The sequence below is a fragment of the Medicago truncatula genome, chromosome 7 (assembly GCF_003473485.1).
Source record: "Medicago truncatula cultivar Jemalong A17 chromosome 7, MtrunA17r5.0-ANR, whole genome shotgun sequence".
Taxonomy (NCBI): domain Eukaryota; kingdom Viridiplantae; phylum Streptophyta; class Magnoliopsida; order Fabales; family Fabaceae; genus Medicago; species Medicago truncatula.
The window spans coordinates 28,617,012-28,642,621 of record NC_053048.1 but is presented as its reverse complement, the minus strand read 5'-3'; the positions used below and the strand labels follow the sequence as shown (position 1 = coordinate 28,642,621).

Genomic DNA, 25,610 nt, shown 5'->3' with positions numbered 1-25,610 from the left:
GTAGTGATAACTACTTCACCCAACGAATTGATGCAGCCAATAAAGAAGGTATATCACCGTTAACAAAATGTACCACAACAATGCGAATGTTAGCATATGGTGTGGCAGCAGATGCGGTCGATGAATACATCAAAATAGGAAGTAGTACAACATTGGAATGCTTACTTAGATTCTGCAAAGGAATCATACGACTCTATGAGGAAGTGTATTTGCGAGCACCAACCCAAGATGACCTGCAAATAATACTACATGTTAGTGAAATGCGGGGGTTCCCAAGGATGATCGGCAGTATTGACTGCATGCACTGGGAGTGGAAAAATTTTCCTAAAGCATGGGAAGGTCAATTTACCAGGGGGGATAAGGGAACCACCACAGTTATTCTGGAAGCAGTTGCATCTCATGATCTATGGATCTGGCATGCCTTTTTTGGATGTCCGGGAACGTTGAACGATATAAACGTTCTAGACTGGTCACCAGTGTTTGATGATGTGGAACAGGGAAAGGCTCCGAGGGTGAATTACTTTGTGAATCAACGTCCCTATAATATGACATACTATCTAACTGATGGTATCTACCCTTCGTATCCAACTTTCGTCAAGTCAATCAGACTTCCTCAAAGTGAACCCGATAATTTATTTGCAAAACATCAAGAGGGATGTCGGAAAGACATCGAACGTGCTTTTGGAGTGTTTCAAGCTCGATTTAAAATCATCCGTGAACCAGCTCGCTTGTGGGACATAGCCGATTTGGGTATCATCATGAGGTCATGCATCATATTACATAATATGATTGTTGAGGATGAACAAGATACATATGCTCAACATTGGACCGATTTTGAGCAACCTGGGGGAAGTGGATCTAGTACATCGCAACCATACTTGACCGAGGTGTTACCAACTTTTGCAAATCATGTGCGTGCTAGATCCGAGTTGCGTGATCCAGATGTTCATCACGAATTGCAAGCAGATCTAGTGAAACACATATGGACAAAGTTTGGAATGTTTCGTGATTGAAGATGATTTGTATCGTACTAAATAAATTACTTGTGTGTTGTATGCTTAGTTTGTTGTATTGCATTTTAAGTTATTTGTGTGCCGCGTGCTTAGTTTGTTGTACTTGCATTTTAAATTAAGAAAATAAAAATAAATTATTTTACAAATTTTTTTTTTCAAAAATACTAAAAAATAAATAGTTAATTGTATTATTTTAATTTAATTATAATCGATAATTTTATGTAATTATAAAAACAAAAATTAAATAAGAATAAGAAATAAAAAGTGGTGGGGTAGAGTGTTGAATGAAAACCATTGGAGAGGGTAAAAGTTGAATGAGTGTTGAATAAGAGAGAGAAAATGATGTGGAGTGTTGGAAATTGAAAAAGTGGTGTTGAATGGTGTTGAATGGTAAAAACCATTAGGGATGGTCTTAATTTTAAGTAGACTCCCCAACAAAAAGTAGCAAAGCACATGTTACACTTTACAAATTTGGGCAACAGCTTACACCATAGTGTGGAGTTGAATCTCTATCAAGATGAATGTACTCACAAGACCTCACATTATATATTTATTTTTTTAAGGAACCTCACATTATATATTCAAAAGTCATATATATAGTCACATGCAACACACAAAGCTTTCATCATGTTGCCCTCCCCCCAAAGCTTGGGATACTTCCAAATAATAGGATACGAGAAGAGAAATAATATTTATACAATTATTTTATTACAGTTTTTATGATTACTTTCTCTTTTATACTTTATGTTTTTACTTTCTCTCTTTATTATTTTAGTTTCCGTGTTAATATCTACATTTTTTTTTTTTATAAATTTATGATTATCAGATATAGTTAAATATTTGATTTGGATGGTGGGGGTGTACTAGAGTCGTGAGTCTGAGTGTTTGAAAATAGTATATACATTGTAAAAATTTGCATATAGTGTTATTCTCTAGTTGTCATTGGACAATAGTCGTGGTTTTTCATCTGTTTTAGGAGTTTTCACATTATACTTTTGTGTTTCTATTATGTTCTTTTATTTTCTCTATGTCGGTTTTTTCCAAATACTGACATCAAAACTTTTGGAGAGCTTCTTTGGTCACTTGAGTAAAAGTACATGATGGTCGTCCTATGAGTGAATGCGCTTCAGTCTAAGGTTAAAATCGCTTAAGTTGATAAAGTTTTAAGGCTCCATGCCTAGGGTTTAAGTGGATGCCCCAAGGCTCTCTTCGTAAGGGTTGGACGCTAATGGATTGGACGACAGGTACGAGAGCCGAGAAGCTCACAACTAGGATATAATTGTGGGTCTAAGAATATAAAATTTTAGTATGTTCTAAGGTGGTAGCATTGTCTTATTATCCACATCGTAAAAGAAAGGTTGTATTGTGAAAGTGATTCAATAACAATTTCTGCTGTGAAGTTTAATCTATAGGAAATTGATGAAGATCCATTTTTGCCTCGTGGAATTTTCAAATCAATGACGTTTTGATGAGTAATGCTAACAACACTCTCTTTTGAACACCCTCTCTAATACTCACTCGTTTATTGGTTTAAATCATTGCGGGTCTACACTTTGAAAATTGAACCCACACAAAGTGGTGGGCCATACATTGATTTCATCCAATAAAAGAGTGAGTGCTAGAGAGAGTGTTGAAAAATGAGTGTTTCTAGCATTCCTCATGTTTTGATATAATCGGAAATACGCAAGGTGATGATTAGTATATAAGTGTTGATTGACATTGATGCAAAGTGTGTTATGATATTATGTTGATGGTTGAAGAGCTTCCTGTCAACATGGAAGTTGCTCCTTAAGTTTTCAACCTCATTTTCGATATGTGAAAATTCTTGAAGTGGTTTAACTACAAGCGAAGTGTACTCTCGCAATGAAGTCAATGTAATTTTTTTGGAGTGATTTAGCTTCAAGTAACTATAATCTCTACGTGGAGTATGATAGTTCTTTGAACTATGATTATCGACGACGATGGAAACACGTGTATCATTTTCAATCAAGGTAGAGATTGTTGGTGTTGGTTGAAAATATACATATTGAAGAAGTCACACATTGCTTAGTATTGTAAAGGAAGAAGAAGATCAAGACTAGTTCTTCATTACAAGATGCACCGGTCCGAAACTCTTTAAATTTGTATTTGACTTTTGCTTTTGTCTTATACTCTAGTGTTGTGAGATGTAGTTAAGTACTTGTTTTGGAGGGTGCACTTGTATTTGGGACGTGAGTGTTTATGCTCTAAAAATTTGTATATATATATGAGAATTAAGCAACTACTTAATGAATTTTTTTTTGAAGGAACTACTTAATGAAATTGTTATGTAACAGATATATATATAGATCTTTTGATTATCAATACATTCGATATTATTTAATTAATAATGAGATAAGATGTAAATACTATATTTGTAATTCTTTTCCTTTTTTTAGTGACATATTCATACGGTTGGTCCTAAAATAGCACACTAACGCTTACTCTCAAATTTCACGAGAGACGTAAGCAAATGGTGTACTCTAACTCTACGTGGTGTACTCTAAAGACTAAAGGATAACATGTTAGCATTTTAGAATTTAATGGATCAAATGTGGGAAAAAAATATAAACGACCGCGGCAACAATTTTATCAAAATATTATGATTTACTATATTCTTTTACCAAAAAAATTATTATTATTAAATTAGTTTCATCTAAAAAATTCAGCCCTCGTCTCATAAGTTTTTGGAATACAATATTGTAGTATTTTACATACAAGACTTTTAAATATGTCTAAAGTTTTCCTTAAAAAAAATGTCTAAAGTTTACATAGTATTCTTAGATTATAGAGAATGTTACCAAGTGTATATTTTTATAAATAGTAATAATTTTTTTTACTAAATCGTCTCAAATTATATGGTATTTTGATCATTTCATACAAATCAAGAAATCTAATTAATATTGTACGAGAGAGAAATTATAAGTCATTTTATAAAATTATCCTTCATTATACGAAAGATAAATGAAAGAATTGAAATAAGAGAAAACAATTGAAGGTACACTAAGAAAAAAAGCATTTAATGTTTCATTGTTATTGTAAATCGAGTTATAATTTAAGACAACTTTTTTCTCCAAACGACTTATAATTTATGTGGGCCATTTAGTCAACATTTCAATTATAACTATATATATTACTCTATTTCTACCACCTAATAAAAAAATTCTCAAAATTTAGTACAGGCACAAGCCTACATACTCTAATACATGGATCCATCCTGCCCATCTATCAATTGCTAGTTTCTATCTCTTGATCGATAACCCAACATATATTCAAGATATTATCATCATGAACGAATGATACACATTAAACTTTTGACTATAAAAAAAAAAAAAACTAATAAATAAATCATTTTACCTTCGACTAGCTTTTAGACAAAATCAATTTCACATAATCGGTTACCTCAAAATCAAGTTTTGCAATGCAAAACTAAATTATTTCCAAAAGGGTGATCAATTGGAAAAGAAGAGTATATGAAGAGATTTTGATCAATTTGGGAAATATGTTTGCAACTTCTTGTGTTCAAAAGCAAACAAATATTACACTAAAAAAGAGACTTGAAGAATTGTAATTCTTCTCTCTTTGTTAATGAGATCTTAACAATTTAGCCAATACTCATAAATACAAATTATAACATATTTTACATATTCAATATATAAATGATCACGAACCACATATCTTTTAGGATTCGAGACACAATCGTTGATAAAGCATGATGAGACATGAACTACACTCATGACCGTCTAAATTTTAGGTTTAGGTTTATTTCTCATCGTATACTCGATTGACCGGTAACATAACATTTAAATAGCTAAACAATGTTAATGACATATCTCTTATTAGACCTAACAAAATAGTTCAACCTATTACAATTAATTTAGAGACACAAACTACCCTCATTACTAATACCCTCATTACTAATTAGATTTTACATTTAGTTATATAGCTAAACGACCGAAGATAGATAATTCGATAAACTAATGAGAATAGTTGAAATCACAATTTGAATTAAAAATGTGATTTGTGTATAAACAAAGAGTGAAATATATAATGAATGGGTAACAGCATGTATGTATCTATAGACTGTAAGTGATCATGTGTGTCCCTTATCACTCGCGTGCCCTAACCTTTCTCTCTTTCTCGCATAATAGGCGCTGAATCTGACGTACCTCTCTTTGTATTATCTCTCTCTTTTCTCTTATTGTGGGGTCTCTCTCTACATGTCTTGTCTTTTCAAACTTTTCTCTCTCTCTCTGGTCCTTAACCTCTCTCTCTCTCTCTACTACTACTACACCATGATATTGATAAGGTAAAGTTCCTGCATTACACTGCACCTCGGTTTTCACTTCCTCTCTTTTTTCAAGAACACCCCATTTTTCAACTTCTTCTTCCTGTTTCATGGACCTGAATTTCTTAGGTTGTTATTAGACATACTCACACTGTGACTGAGGTACTTCTCTCCATTCTCTCCTCTCATTCTTCTCTTTTTAACCACTTTTCTTTTTTACTTTGCTTTCAACACAACAAAGGTTGTTATTTCTTTTTTCTAAATATATCATGATTTTTTTGTATATTTTTTGGTGCAAAGTTTCTTGTTCTTATGTTCTTCTTTTGTTCAACATGTCTTGTTTCTGAAATCATTGTCTTGTTATTTTGTTACATTTATATAAAGTTCATGTGAACTTATTTTCTTGGAAGCTAAACTCTTTTCAGCTTGAAGCTCATGTGTTAGTAGTATATATATGCTTTTATATTGTATACTTATTGTGTTTCATGTTTCAGTTTTTGTGTTTTTATTTTTATGTTACTTCAAATTGTTTGAGTTTTCCTGAATTTAGATATGTTAATTGATTTTGAACACATGTATTTTTTTTTAAAATTACCATAATCAAAGTATTAAAATTCAACCATTATATCTTTGTGTCTGTGTTTAATTGATGTGCTTCACACTCTCTGAATCCCTGTTTAGTTCTGTTTTTTGACTGATATGAGTGGTTAAGTGGTTATTAGTTATTACTTATGTGGATGCTAATCTAAAACTTCAATTATTCAACAAAAATATCTAACTAAAATTTCAATTTAAGAATTTGTCTTGAAATGCTGTTTAAAACACTGTGAGACTGTTCCTCAATTTTTTTGTTTTTGGCCTTTTCTACCTTTGGTGGGGTTTTCATTCATTGTTCTTGATTAGGATGTTACAACAGCTTTTAAAGCTCTTACAAAATTTTCTATTTAAAGAAATTATTACTATTTGCAATTGTAACTACTGTGTTTCCTATATTAGTGTAGAGGCCACAAATTTTGATTAAAATTTTCTATGTCTAGTCAAAATTGTGAAACAGAATTGATAATTACCAGAATTTATTTTAGATTATGTGATTTCAATTTGACATATTGACTTCATACATTAATCTGTGGTCAAATATTTTTGCATTTAATCACTGATAGAAAGAATTGATGTCATTACTAGTACTTGAACTGAGAAATTTTAATGCTTTGAAGTCAAAGGGTATTGATTGATCCTTGAGATTCTTCATAAATGTTTTGTATGCATTTTGTAGCATGTAGAATTATATCTGTTGTGTTATTTTGCTTAATAAATTGATGAAGTTTGTTGACATTTCTGATTGGATTAATTAATCTTCTTTTGTTTAATTGTGGACCTATGATTAGAAATTATAGAAACTTCACATTTCCACCTTTTGATTGATACTACTTTGTTTCACAGTGAATTGATCCCTTGAATTGTCATGAATTTTCCAGAGACATTATGAAGATTGCAAGTTTCAAGAAACCGGATGTCGGATATGAAAGATAGGCAGCGGTGGAGAGCAGAAGAGGATGCATTATTACGCGCTTATGTTAAACAGTATGGACCTAGAGAATGGAACCTCGTGTCTCAGCGCATGAACACGCCTCTTAACAGGGACGCAAAATCGTGTTTAGAAAGGTGGAAGAATTACCTCAAGCCAGGTATTAAGAAAGGATCTCTCACCGAAGAAGAACAGCGTCTAGTCATTAGCCTTCAAGCAACACACGGAAACAAATGGAAGAAAATTGCCGCGCAAGTTCCCGGTCGAACTGCTAAGAGGTTAGGGAAGTGGTGGGAAGTATTCAAAGAGAAACAACAAAGAGAAACAAAAGGTAGTATTAACAGAACTGTCGACCCGATTAACGATAGCAAGTACGAACACATACTCGAAAGTTTTGCTGAGAAACTAGTGAAAGAGAGACCATCTCCTTCATTTGTCATGGCTGCTTCCAATAGCTCTTATCTTCATACCGATGCACAAGCACCAACTCCGGGATTGCTTCCTTCATGGCTATCGAATTCAAATAATGCAGCACCTGTTAGGCCAAATTCACCATCAGTGACACTAAGCCTATCTCCCTCGACAGTAGCAGCGCCTCCTCCGTGGATGCAACCAGTACGAGGACCGGACAACGCTCCTCTTGTTCTTGGGAACGTAGCTCCACATGGCGCTGTTCTAAGTTACGGCGAAAGCATGGTAATGTCTGAATTGGTTGATTGCTGCAAGGAGTTGGAAGAAGTGCATCATGCATTGGCAGCGCACAAGAAAGAGGCGGCATGGAGGTTAAGCCGAGTGGAGCTGCAGTTGGAGTCAGAGAAAGCGAGTCGAAGGAGGGAGAAGATGGAGGAAATCGAAGCGAAGATAAAAGCTTTAAGGGAGGAACAAGCTGTTGCTTTGGATAGAATTGAAGGAGAATATAGGGAACAGTTAGCAGGGCTGAGAAGAGATGCTGAAACCAAAGAGCAGAAATTGACTGAACAATGGGCTGCGAAGCATTTACGCCTTACCAAGTTTCTAGAACAAGTAGGGTGTAGATCAAGGCATGCTGAATCAAATGGAAGATAGATAGAAAGAGAGACAGACATCACTTTCAGCATTTTGATCTAGTTAAGGTTTTGTGTGATTGAGTTTTATGCAGTTTTATGGTCCTTGTTAGTTTTTGTTCTTTGTTCCTATTTGATTAAAAAATGTTCTTATAGATGCATATTAATATCCTATCTTTTCATACAACTTGAGGACTTTGCATTTGCATTAGGGGTTTATCTAATGGTTTTTTTTTTATTTTTGGGTCACTTTTGTAATAATAAACTTTATGATGAGGAAGATGTGTACTGTTGTAGTACTGGTATATGGTTTTTATGCACTATATTTCATAATTGAAGAAGTGCACTTGTCAAATAAGTACACATTGTGTATGTGTGAGTAATTTTTTTGAACTGCATCGTATACCTTATGAGTGTTTGATAAGATCAATCAGCAAGACCTTATATTATATCCACCTTTTGCAAATTGAGAAAAAAATAAAAGAAACCTCTTAGCATAGTGTTCTACCAAAAATACCACCTCACTACATATTGAGTTATGACCAAATGAGATAGTTGGGTACACTGTTTATAAGTCATACTCAACTTGGTCGGAGGGAGAAAGACTGGAAGCAAAACATGATTATGGCACCATTGAAAACAATGGGGGAGAAATTTTATTTCTCACTGAAGCAATATTTGTGGTGAGAGGGGTATACTCAACTTGGTCAGCAACACTTTTTTTACCCCTCTCACCATAAATATGGCTTAATACAAGGTTTCTTTATTTTTATATAGGGATAATATGAATAGTCAAAGGGCAAGGTCTCGCTTTGTAAATTATCATCTTCTCAATATAAGTTTGTTCTGTCTAGGACTTTAGGTGTAAGATTGTTCATTAGAGTCTCATTCTTCCATCATATTTAGCTTTAACTCTCTTCGTCTCCCTTTCTAGGATGTGAGAGGAAAAAAACTTTATCATAGTCTCCTTCCCCCTTCATCTTCTTCCATTAGAGATTAATTTTAAGTGTCTAACAATTTCTTGTAATAAGCATTATGGTAATGTAAATGTAATAGCAAATATTGATCAATTAATCAAATAAACATTTGTATCATATTTGTCTCTTTACATTTTTTTTTTTGTCATTTTCAATTATGTCATATTAAGAATATATGACACCACTATTCTAAAATTATGGATGGATAAAACAAGTTTTCGGATTATATAATCCAAAAATTTCTATAAAAGAGTTTGAATTATATAACATGAGAAAAAGATATTTTAAAAAAGATATGTGAGAAGACCATATAAAAATAGTCTTCTTTTCGTCCTTATAGTTGTGTTGCACATCCTTTCAAAAAAGTTGTGTTGCACATGCGAGTTCACGTTAATTCCCAACATATTACTTACCGTAAAAAAAGTAGCATAATTACCATTTGTAGAGAGGACTCCCTTTTTGAAATAGTTTCCTGAATGCATGCAAAGTGATGTTTTTTTAATTTTTTAAATAGTTTAGCGGTTAGAAACTCACATTTTCTTAGTGCCTACATTGCAAAGTTATAAGGCGTGGTTCAAGATTTGTCGTTGGCTCGTGATAACGGATAGAGGTGGTTGAGCTCCATATGGATTCAACAATCATTGTTTATAACTTTATCAACTAATGTGGTGGTACTGTTGCTAGGTGGAGTCTTGTGCAGAGAATTAGGAGATTGCAATGAATTGCGAAGTGAAATTGTGTCATTCTTACTTTGAGTTGAATACTTGTGTTGATACTTTATCTTCTCTTAGGTATGATTTGATTCAGCCGATTCCTTGATTTTGTATGGGCATTTGACTATTTGCTTGGTGAACGACTATGATTCATGGTTTAGATGGTGAACGATTATGTGGATTCTCTAAGTTTTTGGTGGAGTTGTGGTGCCTACATTGCGAAGTTTTGTGGTGTGTGTTGCAAGGTTCGTCGTGGGTTCCTCCTAGAGAGTTCATGTTGGTGGAGCTCCATGTTAATTTAATTGTTGTTGTTTATAACTCGCTCGATCAATGTGCTTCTAGGAGGAGTCTTGTGCGAAGAACTAAGAGATCACCAATGAACTGGAAAGTGAAAATATGCCATTCTTAGCGTGGGTTAAATACTTGTGTGATGCCTTACATTTTCTTAGGTGTGATTCATGTGATCCTTTGATTTTGTACGATTGTGTTAGATTTTTTTCCTTCTGAAATCATTTATAAGTTTAAAACTAATTAGAGGGTGCAAAAGATAAACATAGAAAGAGATAAGAGATATACATAAATATTTATCCTGGTTTACCCCAAAATTCGGAATAACTTCCGGTCCCTTCACACAAGAAAGACTTTTTCACCATAATCAAATAAGATTATAATTACTTAGACACACAAACACAAGCCTAAGATTTTCTTCCTCACTTTGATAACTTTTATAATCAAAGTTTAAAAATAATTTGATTGATGTTTACACTTCAGACTCAAAGAGTGGTAAACTAAATTAAGATTAGAGTGATTTTTAAACACTTGAGAAATTCTAAGATTGAAAGTTTGTAAGAATTTTTAAAAGTATTTATGTGGGCTTGAAATTTGAACAGAGTTTTAGCACAATTTGAAAGCGTGTGATTCTCTATATTCTTCAAATGTTTAGGGTCATTTTATATAAGAATTGAATAGAGTCGTTGTTGAAGAGATTTGCCAGTGCATCACAAGTTTTCTTTACGTTTGAATCTTTGCCACAAAAGGATAATTTCGTTGAACAATACTCAGAATTTCTTTGTTTCTTTTAGAATGATTCACTACTTCCTCTTTGCCTTCTCTTTGTCTTGTAAGAGCTTTGGCCGTTTTTGTAACGTCGTTTTCATTTAAACCAACAAGGACAAACCCTCATCCCTACATATATTATGTTGGATTGATTAACTGAGTTAAGCTCACAGACAACATCAAACTTTGGAAAATTGCCCTTCTCACTTTTGATTTTGCTCATCCCCTTAATTTAGCGTAAGTTAACACACACACTGACACTTTTAAAATCAATTTAATCACTTTTTAAGACGGTTGTATCGATCATACAAGTGCCAACTTGAGTTAACTCGTATTGAAAAACGTCGAGTGTGAGTTAACTCACGTTGAATTAAACAAAATCAAAAGTGAGAAGATCAATTCTCCAAACTTTGTCATTGTGTAGTTTTTCTTTTTCCTAGCCCATAAGCCCATGTATTTAAAAAAAAAAAAAAAATACTAAAACATCCATGAAATAATAAATGATAATTGTATAACTTTTTGATAACTTTCTCTTTCATATTCATTCAGTCACATTTTTACCTTTCTCTATTGCTATGTTTTTTGTGCAAACACTTCATTATCTTTGTAAATTATGGTTTTCTCGTAAGTTATCATTGAAATCGATACTTTTCTTATAAGTTGTCATTGAAATCGATTTTCAAATAACATTACTCTATTGAATTTATAGTGTACGAGAATTGAGTGTAGTAGTTGAATAGCATCGTATAAAAATATATAAGAAGCATCATCATCACCATCTTAATCAATTTCATATTAACAATAGTGGTTTAGTCTCGTATTCGATTAACGCGATTCACACACAATTTGGGGATTTTTCGGAAATCCAATTAGGGTTTTCAATTTCTCGCTAAATTCTTCTTCACTTCACGGAATTGAAGCGAAGAATTCCATTCCTCAGAATCAAACCTGGGGAGTGAAGGTTCTGGTTTTCATCCTCGCTCCTTGTTTCGCTTTTTACGTTCTTTCATGGCTGAGAATATGGAAATCGATTCTCCCTCTGAATCTCAACCTCTCAGACCCCGAGATCGAATCATTCGGGTAATTTTTTCATTCTAAACCGTTTTTTTATTGAAAATTTATACTTTTCGTCACTTGATCACTGTATGATTATTCAATTTTGCACTTAATGATGTAAAATTAAGAAATGAGTAATGATTTGTTGGTTAATTTAGTGAAATTTACCCAATTTTGAATTGTTTAATTGTTTAGTGAAATTTGGTTCATTTATATTTTTTTTTTTTAGGTTTAGTGAAATTTATCCAATGTTGAATTTTTTATATTGAAATTTTAATGGATGTTTGATTTATGGTTTTGGTATGATTTTCAGAGGCTTGTACAGTATGGGGTTCCTGAAGAGCAGCTTACCCCATCTGGTTTGGTTGCTTTTGTGAAAGAGAAGAAGGAGGTGATTGATTATATAGTGTCTGTTGTATTGCCTGCTGATGCGGAACTGGCAGTATCTCAAGATTCGAAGATGGGTTTGAAGAAGAGGTTTCAAGAGAGTTTGGTGTGGTTGCAATGGTTGATGTTTGAGGATGACCCGGGAAATGCTTTGAGACGCCTTTCTAGTATGGTTGGTCAGGGAGGTGTTTGCGGGGCGGTTTGGGGACGTACTGATATTGCTTATAGGTGTAGGACTTGTGAACATGACCCGACTTGCGCTATCTGTGTTCCTTGTTTTCAGAATGGGGATCACACTGGGCATGATTACTCTGTCATTTACACGGGTGGTGGTTGTTGTGATTGTGGGGATGTGACTGCGTGGAAGCGAGAGGGGTTTTGTTCAATGCATAAGGGTGTGGAGCATGTGCAACCGCTTCCGGACGAAGTTGAAAACACTGTTTCTCCTGTGCTTCGTTCTCTTTTCAAATGTTGGGAAGTTAGACTAACGACTGCGAGTGATTCTGTTCCGAAAAGAAAGAAGGCTGCAAATGACCTAACTTTTGCTATGGCTGACATGCTTTTGGAATTTTGCAAGCATAGTGAGAGTTTGCTCAGTTTTATTGCTAGGTTGATGTTTTCCTCTACTGATTTATTGAGCGTCCTGGTGAGAGCTGAGAGGTTTTCAACTAATGATGTTGTAAAGAAACTCCATGAGCTGTTCCTGAAATTGTTGGGAGAACCTACTTTTAAGTATGAGTTTGCTAAAGTTTTTCTCACTTACTATCCGAGTGTTATAAAGGAGGCCATTAAAGAGGGCAGCGACCTTCCACTAAAGAGATATCCACTGGTGTCCATGTTCTCTGTGCAGATACTTACAGTGCCCACTCTTACCCCTCGTCTTGTGAAGGAAGTCAACCTACTGACCATGCTGTTTGGATGTTTGGAAGATATTTTCATTTCTTGTGCTGAAAATGGATGTTTACAGGTAATGAACGATTACATCTCTTTAAAGTTTACAACTCGGGTAGATGTGATGTCTGAGATATGTCAAGTATACCGAGTGTGCGACTTGCTTGATTTTATACTTGTAGATGATTTTGAGTGGATCTAGCTGTTAAGATGGTTAAGAAGTTTCGATAAATGAAATGCAGTTATACTTCTTATAATCATGTTTTCAATCTTCTTTCACTATGTTTTGATTAAGAAATATACGATCCTTTTACAGGTTTCCAGGTGGGTACATTTGTATGAGATGACAATACGTGTTGTTGAAGATATTCGGTTTGTTATGAGTCATGCAGAGGTGTCCAAATATGTAACCAATAACCATCAAGATTTCTCAAGAACTTGGTTGAAACTTCTGTCCTATGTGCAAGGAATGAACCCTCAAAAGAGAGAAACAGGTCAACACATAGAAGAAGAAAATGAGAATGTCCATTTGCCTTTTGCTTTAGGACACTTTATAGCCAATATTCACTCTCTATTTGTGGATGGGGCATTTTCTGATGCTAGCAAGGGAGAGGTGGATGATGAAATTGTTTGGAGCTCGAATACAAATGAATCGGATGATGGGGAGGATCAAAGACATGCTAAGGTAGGGCGACTATCCCAGGAAAGTTCTGCCTGTAGCGTGACTAGTAGAAGTAGTGTCTTTGCTTCACCAAGTGTTCTTGAGATAAAATCTGATGGCTCTTCTCATCTGCTTCCATTTTCTGTCACTTGGTTGATATATGAGTGTTTAAGGGCTGTTGAAAATTGGTTAGGAGTTGAGAGTGCACGTGAGGTACCTCCTAGTAGTACTGATAATTTTTCAGCATTTAAAAGAACAATATCTAATTTTAGAAGGGGTAAATTGAAAACAAATGATGAAGGTTCAGAAAACACCTCCTTTCATTCCAATTCTGATAATGTTAGAATATCTGAAAAATATCTGCTCACATCATCAGATGATTGTGCCATGGAAGAAGATTTTCCTGTGGAATCAGATGGGCTACGTTTTCTATCATCACCTGATTGGCCACAAATAGCCTATGATGTTAGTTCACAAAATATATCTGTTCACATTCCGTTTCACAGATTCCTTTCAATGCTTTTACAAAAGGCACTAAGAAGATATTTTTGTGAATCTGAAGTGCTGGATAAGACTGACATTTGTGCTGCAAATTCATCATCAACAATCTATAGCGACTTCTTTGGACATGCTTTACGAGGAAGTCATCCATATGGTTTCTCTGCCTTTATAATGGAGAATCCGTTGCGAATTAGGGTCTTTTGTGCTGAAGTCCATGCTGGAATGTGGCGTAAAAATGGAGATGCTGCTTTACTATCATGTGAATGGTATAGATCAGTGCGCTGGTAAGTCAATTTTGTTTTAGTATAATTTGTATGCTGCGTATTAGGCACCCATTGACATTTTTCACATATATTAGGAAAAGCTGTTGGTGCAATTATGCGTGTACTGTGTTACCATTACTAAATTACCCTTCGCGTATAAGGGAGCGTTTGATCTGGTAAAAAAAAAAAAATGCACATAGGAACTTGGAAAGTGGCTTATATTTAGGGAATTTTTTCTCTCTCGATGAGTGCTTATAATTAGGGACAGAGGGAGTATTTAAGGTCTGAAACATATCAATTCTATTATGTTATATCAGTCTTTTAATGATACAGGTCTGAACAAGGTCTGGAGCTTGATCTATTTCTTCTTCAATGTTGTGCTGCACTTGCTCCAGAAGATCTTTTTGTCAGGAGAGTTTTAGAACGCTTTGGACTGGCAAACTACTTATCCCTGAATCTTGAACAGTCTAGCGAGTATGTCTTCTTCTGCAACACGAAAAACTTTCAATTTTCATAAATTTATGGTGTTTTATAAATGGATAAACATGCTGTATTGTTCAAGTTAATATCAACTAAGTTCTTAAGGCTTTAATTGTAATAAACCAATTTTTTATGAAGCATTAAATAAACCATTTTTGTTGTGTTGATATAAGTTCTTAAGACATGCTTTAATTGTTTTCCTTAAATAAACCTTTTTTTTGAAGCATGAATTGTGTTGATTTTGCAGCCTCTGTGGTCTTCTCTACATATAGGCCCAACAGTTATAATACAAACATTATTCTTATGCAACTCAAACTAATGCAGTTCATAATGCACGTTGAAAATTGCTTTAATTCAATGAGTAACTATGTGCAATGTGTCAGGCGTACAAATCATATAAACATTAAGATAGACCAGTATATTAGTTTTAGCTTGATGAAATGTACAATGTATGGATTACAAAATTTCATTTTTATTTATGTCTTTCTCTTTAGAACATTAATTCAGACTGAAATTAGTTCAGAAGAAAATGATAAGAAATCCTCCTAAAAAATATAACATAATCAAATTATACTAGAGGAAAAAGAATAGTGGGTAAAGCCTGTCATTCTGCGTACCCCAACAAAGAAACCCCTTAAAAAAGACAGTTTCTAAGAATACTAATTTATATTAAAAATGATCAGGCAGTCATATGCACAAGGCTCCCACCTGGTGGGGGTTGAACCCGTGACCTCCAAGTCACAATGCAGCAACCTCACTGTTTTACCGAGAAAAATTAAGCAGAAACACAGCATCATCTCCAACCACATACAGCAAATAACTACATACCATAAGCACACCATTCATAGACCTTACTTTTGGATATATTTTATGTAATTTCAAACTAATTTTCTTTCGTTCTTATTTTCAGATATGAACCTGTTTTAGTCCAAGAAATGCTTACTCTTATTATTCAAATAGTAAAAGAGAGGCGCTTTTGTGGGCTAAATACTGCTGAAAGTTTGAAAAGAGAACTAATTTATAAGCTATCTATTGGAGATGCTACTCATAGTCAATTGGTGAAGTCTCTTCCTCGTGATCTCTCCAAGTTTGACAAGCTTCAAGATGTTTTGGATACTGTTGCTGAATATTCCAATCCATCTGGCTTTAATCAGGTTTTGTAGACTCTTGTAGAAATTTACAACTTTCTTTTGTACCCATGTCTTTTTGTAATTTTCTTTTCTTATGTTAGGGTATGTATTCTCTACGATGGCTACTTTGGAAAGAACTGGATTTGTATCATCCGCGTTGGAATTCGAAAGATTTACAAGTTGCTGAAGAAAGATACCTGCGCTTCTGCAGCGTCTCTGCACTGACTACTCAGCTGCCCAAATGGACCCCCATATATCCTCCCTTGAAGGGGATATCCAGAATAGCCACTTGTAAAGTTGTCCTTGAGATTATCCGCGCCGTGCTATTTTACGCTGTTGTTACTTTTAAATCTGCTGAATCTCGTGCTCCTGATAATGTTCTTCTACCGGCGCTACATTTGTTATCATTATCCTTAGATATCTGCTTTCAGCAGAAAGAAAATAGTGATAATGCATTTAATAATATTGCACAAATTCCCATTATAGCATTATCTGGAGAAATAATTGATGAGAGTTCATTTTATGGTGTCGGGGAACAAAGCTTGTTGTCTCTTCTTGTTTTATTGATGGAAATGAACAGAAAGGAAAATGATGACAGCAATGTAGAAGCTGGTGGTTTATCTGCTCTAGTTGAAAGTTTACTGAAAAAATTTGCTGAGCTTGATGAAAGTTGCATGATTAAGTTACAAAAACTTGCCCCTAAAGTGGTGAATCATATTCCGGAATGTGTTCCAGCTGGAGACTCCAGTGTCTCTCTGTCAGCTTCTGACACCGAGAAACGCAAGGCAAAAGCTCGAGAGAGGCAGGCTGCAATAATGGTAAGTTGTTGTGATACTCTCTATTTTAGTGATTGATATTAAAGAGGTGTTATAATGTTTCTGTCTGATGACCTTCATGTGTTTTTATTGCATAAAATACTTGCTATACTATTAATTTTTGAAACATTTAAGTTCTTGAATATTAAGAATGATATGCTTTCCATATCTTCCAGGTTGTTATTTTATTACAGTTACAGGCTAAGGAAGGCATTTGGTTGCAAATATTCTCTATTGCGCTAGACATGATTTATTTACTTTTAGATCAGAATGGGGTTGACCTGTTCTGCGGTGCCTATTTAATTGCCTTCACCATTTGAATTTTCTCTCTTGGTTTACTTGGTTTTTAATGTAGGAGAAGATGAGAGCCCAACAGACAAAATTTATGGCTAGCGTTGAATCAAATGTTGATGATGGTTCTCAACTTGGTCATGAAGGTGACTTGGACACTGAACAAGACTTAAACACTGAACATGATTCTGAAGATTCCAAACAAGTTGTTTGCTGTCTCTGCCACGACCATAGTTCAAGGCATCCAATTTCATTTTTGATTCTTCTTCAGGTATCTAGTTTTTTGTGCTGCATTTTTTGAATTTGATACACTTATTTTATCCTGTCCTCTAATCCCTGCCTTTATCTATGTACAAGAAATCTAGGCTTGTTAGTTCTGTTGACAGAGGTCCTCCATCATGGACCCAACTTCGCCGATCAGATAAAGAACATATGCCTGTTGCTAACACCAAGGAGATAGACACACGTGAGAATTCAGGTAGTTCGGAATCAACTTCGTCTTCTGACTCAACTCAGTTAGTTCAGAATGCGGCCAGTGAATTAGGATCTAGTGCGCAACCTGGGGAAGTTAATACTTTTCTACAATATATCAAGAATCATTTCCCAGCATTGGAAAATTTTCAACTCCCAGACATGTCTTGTGATGAAAAAGAAAAATCACCATATACTTTCGATACATTAGAGCAGGTTATGCACGTTTCCATTCGTGACGAAATGCATGATCTGTCATCTTCAAATACGATGAATGAGGATGAGAAAGTTTCAACTGCCGAAGGGAACTCAAATGTTAGAATTACTGAATGTGCGTTGCTTGGGAAATATGCAGCTGATGTTGTGAAAGAGATGTCGGAGATTTCTTCTGCATCTGGAAATGCTAGTAATGAGAATGCTTCTGTAGAATCAACATCACCGCATCTATCAAATGATGGATTTGGCCCAACAGATTGTGATGGAGTTCATCTTTCTTCTTGTGGGCATGCTGTACATCAAGGGTGTCTTAACCGATATTTGAGTTCATTAAAAGAAAGGTACGTTTCATTTAGCTTTATCCACACAACTCACCTTTTCTTATGTTGATGATCTTTGTGCATAACTGTTTAAGTGTATATTTAGTTTCAGAAAATGTTTATATTTTTAGTATTTCGTGTATTTTATTTAAAAACAGAAAAAATGTGTCATTTTTGTAAATAAAAAGGAAAAATATTTTGTCAAAGCAACTATACAACAACAATCAAGCCTCATCTTAGTGGGGTCGGCTACATGGATCAAACAACGCCATAATGTTCTATCACATACCATATTTCTATCTAATTCATTAATCTCTAGATCTTTGTTTATAGTTTCTCTTATAGTTTTTCTACGTTTTCCTCTGCCTCTAGTGATGTCAAAGCAGCCATGCATTAACATTATTGAACTTTTCCTTTTTATTTATAACTCGCCCCTTTCAGATCAAGAAACCATTATGCAGATTATTGTTTTTATAATTTCATTCTCGATTAAATTCACTTCCAAATGTGTTCTTTGAATTCACTTGCACTAATACATGATTTCTTCATCCGTGCCTGGTTCATGAGAATGGGCATTCCTCTTTCACTAGAAATGTGTGTTGCTATGTTCAGGTTCAGTATAGATGTTAGTATTCTTTGAGGCAACAGGAACATAAAGGGGATTATTCGTCCCTGGATTTTATTTATGAACAATGAAAAAGATATACAATAGACTGCCCTCTTCATTCTGGGTACACCACTCAAAATTCTAAGCAGAAGGATAAACAATGCATAGGATTATCTCATTCTTCTATTTATAGAGAAGGGAGATTAGCCAAAACAAACTAACTAACCCTAACCAACTAATTAACTTAAACTGAAAGTAACAAACAGAAGTAACAGCCTGTACAAAGGCTTACCCTTAACTAATCACAACATTAATCCCTTTATTGACCCTTTTTTTTACTAAAATAGACCTTTAAATTCTTATCTGAAGTGCATACTTCCTTGTTATGCTTATTTGTAGACGTCTAGGCTCAGTATATTATGTAGATATAGGAGAGAACAGCCACATGCAAATATAGGAGAACAGCCACATGCAAATATAGGAGAACAGCCAAAGCCTATTCCCGCTTCGTGGGATAGACTGCATTGAGAAGTGATGTCATTGGCAGTGTCCTATCATATCATATAAATTCAATAATTTCGTGAACTGTATCTTCATATTTCTTACATTCAAAGCATAAATATTAAGAAATAAGAATGCGGTGTAGTTGCAAAACACATGCCTCTATTTTGTCTTTCTTAACATACGTACTTAGTAGACATACTGTCTTTATGTTAGGGCATACTTAGTAGACCAACTGTCACCGTTTTACGGCGCAGCAGAATACAGATAAGTTTTAGAAGACGTCTCTTCAAAAGGTTGAAACATTTATCCTCAAAAAAATATTAAAGCTGAACATTGGAATGGTCGTCTAGTGGTGGCTTGAAACCCATGTTGGAAATGTATTATTTTTTTTTCCTTTTTCTAACCAATGTCAAACTGTTAAAAATTACCATTAGTCCTATTTTAAAAAAGTTTTTATTCCATTCAATTGTTTGCTATTTAATTTAATATCTAAAACCATTTGTTTTATTTTCTACTCCCAATTATCATCATCCAAAAGCCTGGCTTCTATTCCATTTGTTTTATTTGCCGATTCAAGAAGCTCAGGACCTATTAATACACATGGCTGACTGAGTTATTGAATCAAATCAAATCCAATGAACCTTTATGCGTGCGCGCACATCCACACACATTCACAATACATGGATAGTTAAATGCTTCAAATAGATTTTCAAGTTTTTGTTTTGCAATGGAGGGATTATTATTATTATATTGTTATTTTGACTGAGTTTCTAAGATGCTCTGATATGCTATCTACTGCTTGGACAGGTCTGTCAGAAGAATTGTTTTTGAAGGAGGACACATTGTTGACCCAGATCAGGTTTAATTTATTTTTATTTTTTTTATATAATTTCTTTTATCAATTTGAAAGGGTTGATGAATGCTATCTATTGACGTTATTATTTTGCAATACTCTTATTTTTTTTCCCTTTTATTGTTTTTAAGGGAGAGATTCTCTGCCCAGTGTGCCGCCGACTTGTTAATGGTGTCTTGCCGACTTTACCTGGAGAATTACACACTCCTCTTGTCTTGAGTGCGAGTTCAATACATAGTACATCCCCCTTTGCTGATTCGAACGGCGCGACTTATTCACTTCGCATTCAAGAAGCCCTTAACCTCTTAAAGTCTGCTGCCAATGCCGTTGGGAAAGATCAATTCCTAAAAGCTATTCCTTTACATCATATTGATGAAACTAGACCAAATGTTGAAAAATTTTCACTGGGGCTTTCTAAAATGTATTTCCCTGGAAAACAAGATAAGTTATCGAGGTTTTCAAAAGTTAATCACTCACTGCTGATGTGGGACACTCTCAAGTACTCATTGACCTCAATGGAGATTGTTGCACGTTGTGGAAAGACTTCTCTGACTCCAAACTTTGCTCTCAGTGCCATGTATAAAGAACTTGAATCTTCAAGTGGCTTTATATTATACATGTTGCTGAAACTTGTTCAAAAGACACGAAGTAAGAATTCAATTCACGTACTTCAAAGATTTAGAGGTGTTCAGCTCTTTGCAGAATCAATTTGCTCTGGGGTTTCCCTTAGTCATGCAGATAATGTTATTTCTGGGAGAGGTATTATTCTTGTTCTCATATTTTTGTTTCTTCAAACCCAAAAGGATTTGTTCACTATTTTAATTTTAATTTCCCACTGTTTTCTTTCTATTAATAGCTTTAAAGGAAAAAGAAAATTTGTATTTTTTAACCGATACAGAAAATTAAATTACAAAGTTCTCTTTTTAAAAGAGGTAGGAGGTGAATCATTGGCGGTTATATATCTTTTAGAAAACTTGTAATTACATCCTTAAAAAACTAGGAGACTACATTTATCTTGTCAATATTTATTAGTATAGTATCTGCCTTATACAGATTCCAGCTGAAATCCAATCCACATTTAACAGTAGTATTTTTTTAATGCTTTCAAATCCATTGGCTTAAGGGAAATTCTTCGTCGCTGCTGATGTTGTTTCAAATTTATTGGTTTCATAAGACAAATTTTTTACTGTTTGAAATTTGTTTGGCTTAAAGTTGATTTGTTTTCTACGCTTGTTTTCATATAAAGTGTATCACCTTAGATTCTTCTAGAATAAATTTATGGAATTCTATTTCTTCCTTTCGTCAAACCTAAAATGACAAGTTATCAAAGCAATTTTAAATGAGGGCTTCTTTTGCTTCTGAACTCCTAATTTAATTATAATATTAACAATAATAATTCAATTAGTTGTATGCATGGTCTGCATACCAAGATTTTGTTTGAATTTATTTTCAAGTTTTTTTTTTGAAGTGTTTCCCTGTTTTTATCTGCTACTGATTGTAATATTTTGTAACCATTAAATATTCACAGGTGATATGTTATCTGTCTTAAAGCATATTGAAATGGACCAGTCAAACACTGATATATGCTTTTGGAATGAGGCTTCAGATCCTGTACTTGCTCACGACCCTTTCTCAACGTTGATGTGGGTTCTCTTTTGCCTGCCACACCCATTTTTATCATGTGAAGAATCATTGTTGTCGCTAGTGCATGCTTTCTATATGGTAGCTGTAACCCAGGTTGGTACTTTATACTTCATTTTTTACGTGTTCCTTGATAGTGTTCGTATTTCCTAATCCATTTTCTGCTGGATACAGGCTATAATTTTGTATCATGAGAAATCCCTGGATAAATCATCAAGTGAATCAACTCTTTCAGATTGCATGATCACTGACATAAATAAAATTATGGGAGAGTCTGGATGCGCTTCACAGTATTTTGTGTCAAACTATTTCGATGCTAATGTTGATATTAAAGATGCAATTAGGAGGTTTAGTTTACCCTATTTGCGAAGATGTGCTTTGTTGTGGAAGATACTCTATTCTTCTATCCCAGCACCATTCTGTGATGGGGAAAATACGTCAAATAGATCATGGCATCTCCCAAGGGACACAATGTGCAGCAGTGTTGATATTAACAAGTTTGAGGTTACTAAAATTCAAGAGCTTGAGAATATGTTTAAAATTCCCCCTCTGGACGTGGTTCTCAAGGATGAACTTTCAAGATCTTCAGTCTCTATTTGGTGTCGTCATTTTTGCAAGGAATTTGAATCAAAAAGAATTCAACGTAATATTCATGTAACTCCTGCAGTTCCGTTTGAGTTAATGAGATTACCAAATGTTTATCAGGATCTCTTGCAGAGGTATTTTAATTGTGTGTCATGTGAGGTACCATATTACTACAATCACTACTACTTTTTAATATAAACTACCACTCATGTTCATATACAGGTGTGTCAAACAGCGCTGCCCTGAGTGCAAAGGACGTCTTGATGATCCTGCATTGTGCCTGTTGTGTGGTAGATTGTGCTCCCCAAGTTGGAAATCATGCTGCAGGTTCATTTTCCACCAATTTCCTTTGGATTTATCGTTTATGCTAATCACAAGCATTTAAGTTGTCTCAGATTCTTATGCTGTACTAAACTATTACAAAGGTGGTTGGAATTATTCTTCCATGGGTTCAAAATTCAACAGGATTTTTTCACATGCTTATTGGCAGCTGCTAAATCTTTAATTTGAGCCTCTTAACATGTGTTTGTAAACCTTGTGTCTGTAAGCTTGCACCTAGCTACATTGACATTCAAATTAGGCGGGTTAACTGATGCGCAACAATTTTTCTTATGTTCGGATATTTCTCAGCGTTCATATTTGTTTTCAAGCCATTTCAGTTGGCCTTGGTTTATTTATACTAATGCATTTGATTATTGATGAGAATTTGAAAGGATTCATATCTGTTTTGTTGCATTTTCAGGGAAAGTGGATGTCAAACTCATTCCGTAACTTGTGGAGCTGGTACTGGAGTGTTTCTGTTGACCAGGGTATTGCATTCTTTCTTAAACTTACATTTCAAATCACTAGGCTGCTCTTGTTCAGTATATTTTAATCTCCCCCCTTGGATTTCTTTTTCGGCCATCTTTTCTTGCTATTTTTTATTCTTTAAGTAACTACTAATTAGTTACTTATTTACACTGATACCTTGGGAGTAATGAATTGCGTGTGTATTCACAGAGAACTACCATCCTACTACAGAGATCTGCACGCCAGGCCCCTTGGCCTTCTCCTTACTTGGATGCTTTTGGTGAGGAGGTCAGTTTGCCTTTGACATCTTCATAATAGTATCAGTTATTCAGACTGTCTCTTCTCTCTTTTCCATTATGTCTCTATGCTTTTTGCAAAGTAATTAACTTTGCATGCGTTATTACTTGTTTTGGAATTCTCTGTTAGATTTAGGCTTTTAACGTGTTACTGAAGTTATAATTTCAAATATATCTTGCGAAATTTATGTTTTGAGTTGTGATTCTTGTCTTCATTTCTTCAAAATATCTCTTATTTGTAATATTCTTCACTTCAGGATTTTGAAATGAATAGAGGCAAGCCACTCTTCTTGAACATGGAGCGTTATGCTGCTTTGACATATATGGTGAAGCAATATTCTATACTCACATCACACCTTATCTGTGTTTTAATTTTATTTTTTTAATACCAATGGACACGGTTGTTTTCTTGTTTTAGGTTGCTTCTCATGGTCTCGACCGGAGTTCCAAGGTTCTTGGCCAGACAACTATTGGTTCCTTCTTCCTGGTTTAGTGGAAATTATACCTGTTTAGTCGCAATAGTAAGGCCTGACATGTCAATAAGCTATCTTCTGTCTTTGCTTTCCTTTTCTTCCTTTCTTGGCTGCTAAAACACTATGTTGGTGATCTTGTGAATACAGAATATTTGGCTGGACAAATCTCTGTGGGTGGGAATCGGTTCTCGATGTGCTAATATATCTTGTTATACACTTCTCCTGGTTAATCAAAAGAGCTTTAGTCCATGCTATGTCTTATGTGGAAATTGTACAGTTTCAGGTTTGCATGCTATAATTGAGTTTTTGTCCATATCAATTTCAATGCCAGTACTTGGTTACTATGGGAGTCCACTTTCTTCTTGGATTATCAGATTACCTATTCATATAATCGAGAAAATGATGATAGATTTTTTTTGAGCTGGTTTGGGCAAACATAAAATATATCTCCTTGTGTTCTGGGTGATCTGTTGAAAACCTTAATTGGGTCTCGGAAATTTGGTATATAAAAGTTTTGCCGTAGATCGGATATTGGCCTTTACTTTTGATAACTAGACCTGTTATTGAACTGGTCGATGCACCAGTTCAATAGTTCAACTGCGATTGTGGTTGAATGGTACTAATTAAATAATTTTAATAAAACATCCAAAACTTTTTGTAAAAAACATACAAACTTTTAGGAAAGAACATCCAAAAATTTAATTACGGGGGAAGTGCCTTACTCATGCAAGCATTAAGGGAGGTGGATATTTTTCCCAAGCTAGAGGGGATGTGAGCTTCTTTTAATAAAACCTTAGGGGAGGTGAGTACAATTTGCTCTAGATAGTTTCTTTTTCATTTGCCTCAACTTCATAGTTATTATGAGCAACGAATTAAATTAGTCTGTGAATTTTGTAAATTTATGCTTACTATATCTTTTCACGTGTTTGTAGAATGATATATACTTGGTGCGGAAAACTTTGGACCTTGGCTCCTGTGGGGAGAATCTACCTGCTGGTTGTTGGAATTTCCATGCTAACAAAATTGCAAGCTTAATTCTGCTTAGCATAAAGTAGATCTTTATTAGATAGGTGTACATACATGTGTACATATATCATCAATAGTTTAGTAAGTATAGGAAGACTATGTTGACTCCCCCCTCTTCTCTCTAACTCGGTTTTTTGGTTGGATCATCCCGTCTTTCCTTGGTTGCAGATATTTGAGAAATGATGCTTTTATACTAACAGCAAATTTTGGGCTGTTTTCAGTCTCTAAAGTGATGAAATGTGAAATGATTTTTCTTCATATTTTAGAAAATTAAAAGGAAAATGATTTTATTGGAATGTCCTTTTAATTATGCTAGTATTTGTTGATGAGTGGGTTTCCAATTTGAGTTTTCCGTGTGAAATTGCGTTTTGAATAACATAAGAGCCACATTGCCAATGAAGTTATAAAATGAAGTTGTTTAGTCATGAATTGTGGAACTACTATGTTTATCTGCGTGAATAGATGAAAAGAGTGCAATGGAATCATTAAAAATTTCGTTGTTAATTTTTGAAATTCGCCTGTCATGTTTTCACAAGTTCAACCCTAATATTACATTATTACTCGATTAACTCTATTCTGGGTGTTTTCTATCCTTACCATGGTTGTAAGATTTAGCATTCTGAAATAAGAGATTTAGTTCATAAAAAAAGTGATCTTTGCGTTGAGTACTCAAATATATTGGCAAAATTATCAAGACCTAAGTTATTTAGAAGATACCATG

The 25,610-nt window shown here is 34.5% G+C and overlaps 2 protein-coding genes across 3 annotated transcripts; both read left to right on the top strand.

Annotated features, from left to right (window-relative positions):
* The first annotated feature begins 5,225 nt into the window (after nucleotides 1–5,225).
* LOC11426301 (transcription factor AS1) lies at nucleotides 5,226–8,225 on the top strand. Of its 2 annotated transcripts, none has more exons than XM_024769784.2 (2): nucleotides 5,226–5,481; nucleotides 6,760–8,225. In XM_024769784.2, exon 2 carries the CDS (start codon nucleotides 6,830–6,832, stop codon nucleotides 7,907–7,909), a length of 1,080 nt encoding a protein of 359 aa, XP_024625552.1. In that variant the 5' UTR covers nucleotides 5,226–5,481; nucleotides 6,760–6,829; the 3' UTR covers nucleotides 7,910–8,225. The 2 variants fall into 2 exon arrangements, with proteins under 2 accessions (XP_024625552.1, XP_003623127.1); XM_003623079.4 differs by having other exon boundaries at nucleotides 5,227–5,481; nucleotides 6,795–8,225.
* Nucleotides 8,226–11,316: 3,091 nt separating this feature from the next.
* Nucleotides 11,317–25,185, top strand: LOC11409414 (E3 ubiquitin-protein ligase PRT6). Its single transcript, XM_039827369.1, has 19 exons — nucleotides 11,317–11,713; nucleotides 12,003–13,043; nucleotides 13,284–14,413; nucleotides 14,726–14,866; nucleotides 15,783–16,026; nucleotides 16,104–16,820; nucleotides 17,173–17,379; nucleotides 17,466–18,136; nucleotides 20,034–20,085; nucleotides 20,211–20,838; nucleotides 21,608–21,816; nucleotides 21,895–22,439; nucleotides 22,528–22,632; nucleotides 23,048–23,114; nucleotides 23,305–23,382; nucleotides 23,648–23,716; nucleotides 23,809–23,911; nucleotides 24,011–24,146; nucleotides 24,796–25,185. Exons 1-17 carry the CDS (start codon nucleotides 11,642–11,644, stop codon nucleotides 23,881–23,883), a joined length of 6,051 nt encoding a protein of 2,016 aa, XP_039683303.1. The 5' UTR covers nucleotides 11,317–11,641; the 3' UTR covers nucleotides 23,884–23,911; nucleotides 24,011–24,146; nucleotides 24,796–25,185.
* Nucleotides 25,186–25,610: the final 425 nt, after the last annotated feature.

Bases quoted from the DNA above. Each gene is read 5' to 3' on its own strand.
- LOC11409414 (XM_039827369.1), top strand. From the start codon at position 11,642: ATGGCTGAGAATATGGAAATCGATTCTCCCTCTGAATCTCAACCTCTC. The intron at 11,714-12,002 runs GTAATTTTTTCA...TATGATTTTCAG, and splicing joins CCCGAGATCGAATCATTCGG to AGGCTTGTACAGTATGGGGT. The intron at 22,440-22,527 runs GTATTTTAATTG...GTTCATATACAG, and splicing joins TATCAGGATCTCTTGCAGAG to GTGTGTCAAACAGCGCTGCC.
- LOC11426301 (XM_024769784.2), top strand. From the start codon at position 6,830: ATGTCGGATATGAAAGATAGGCAGCGGTGGAGAGCAGAAGAGGATGCA.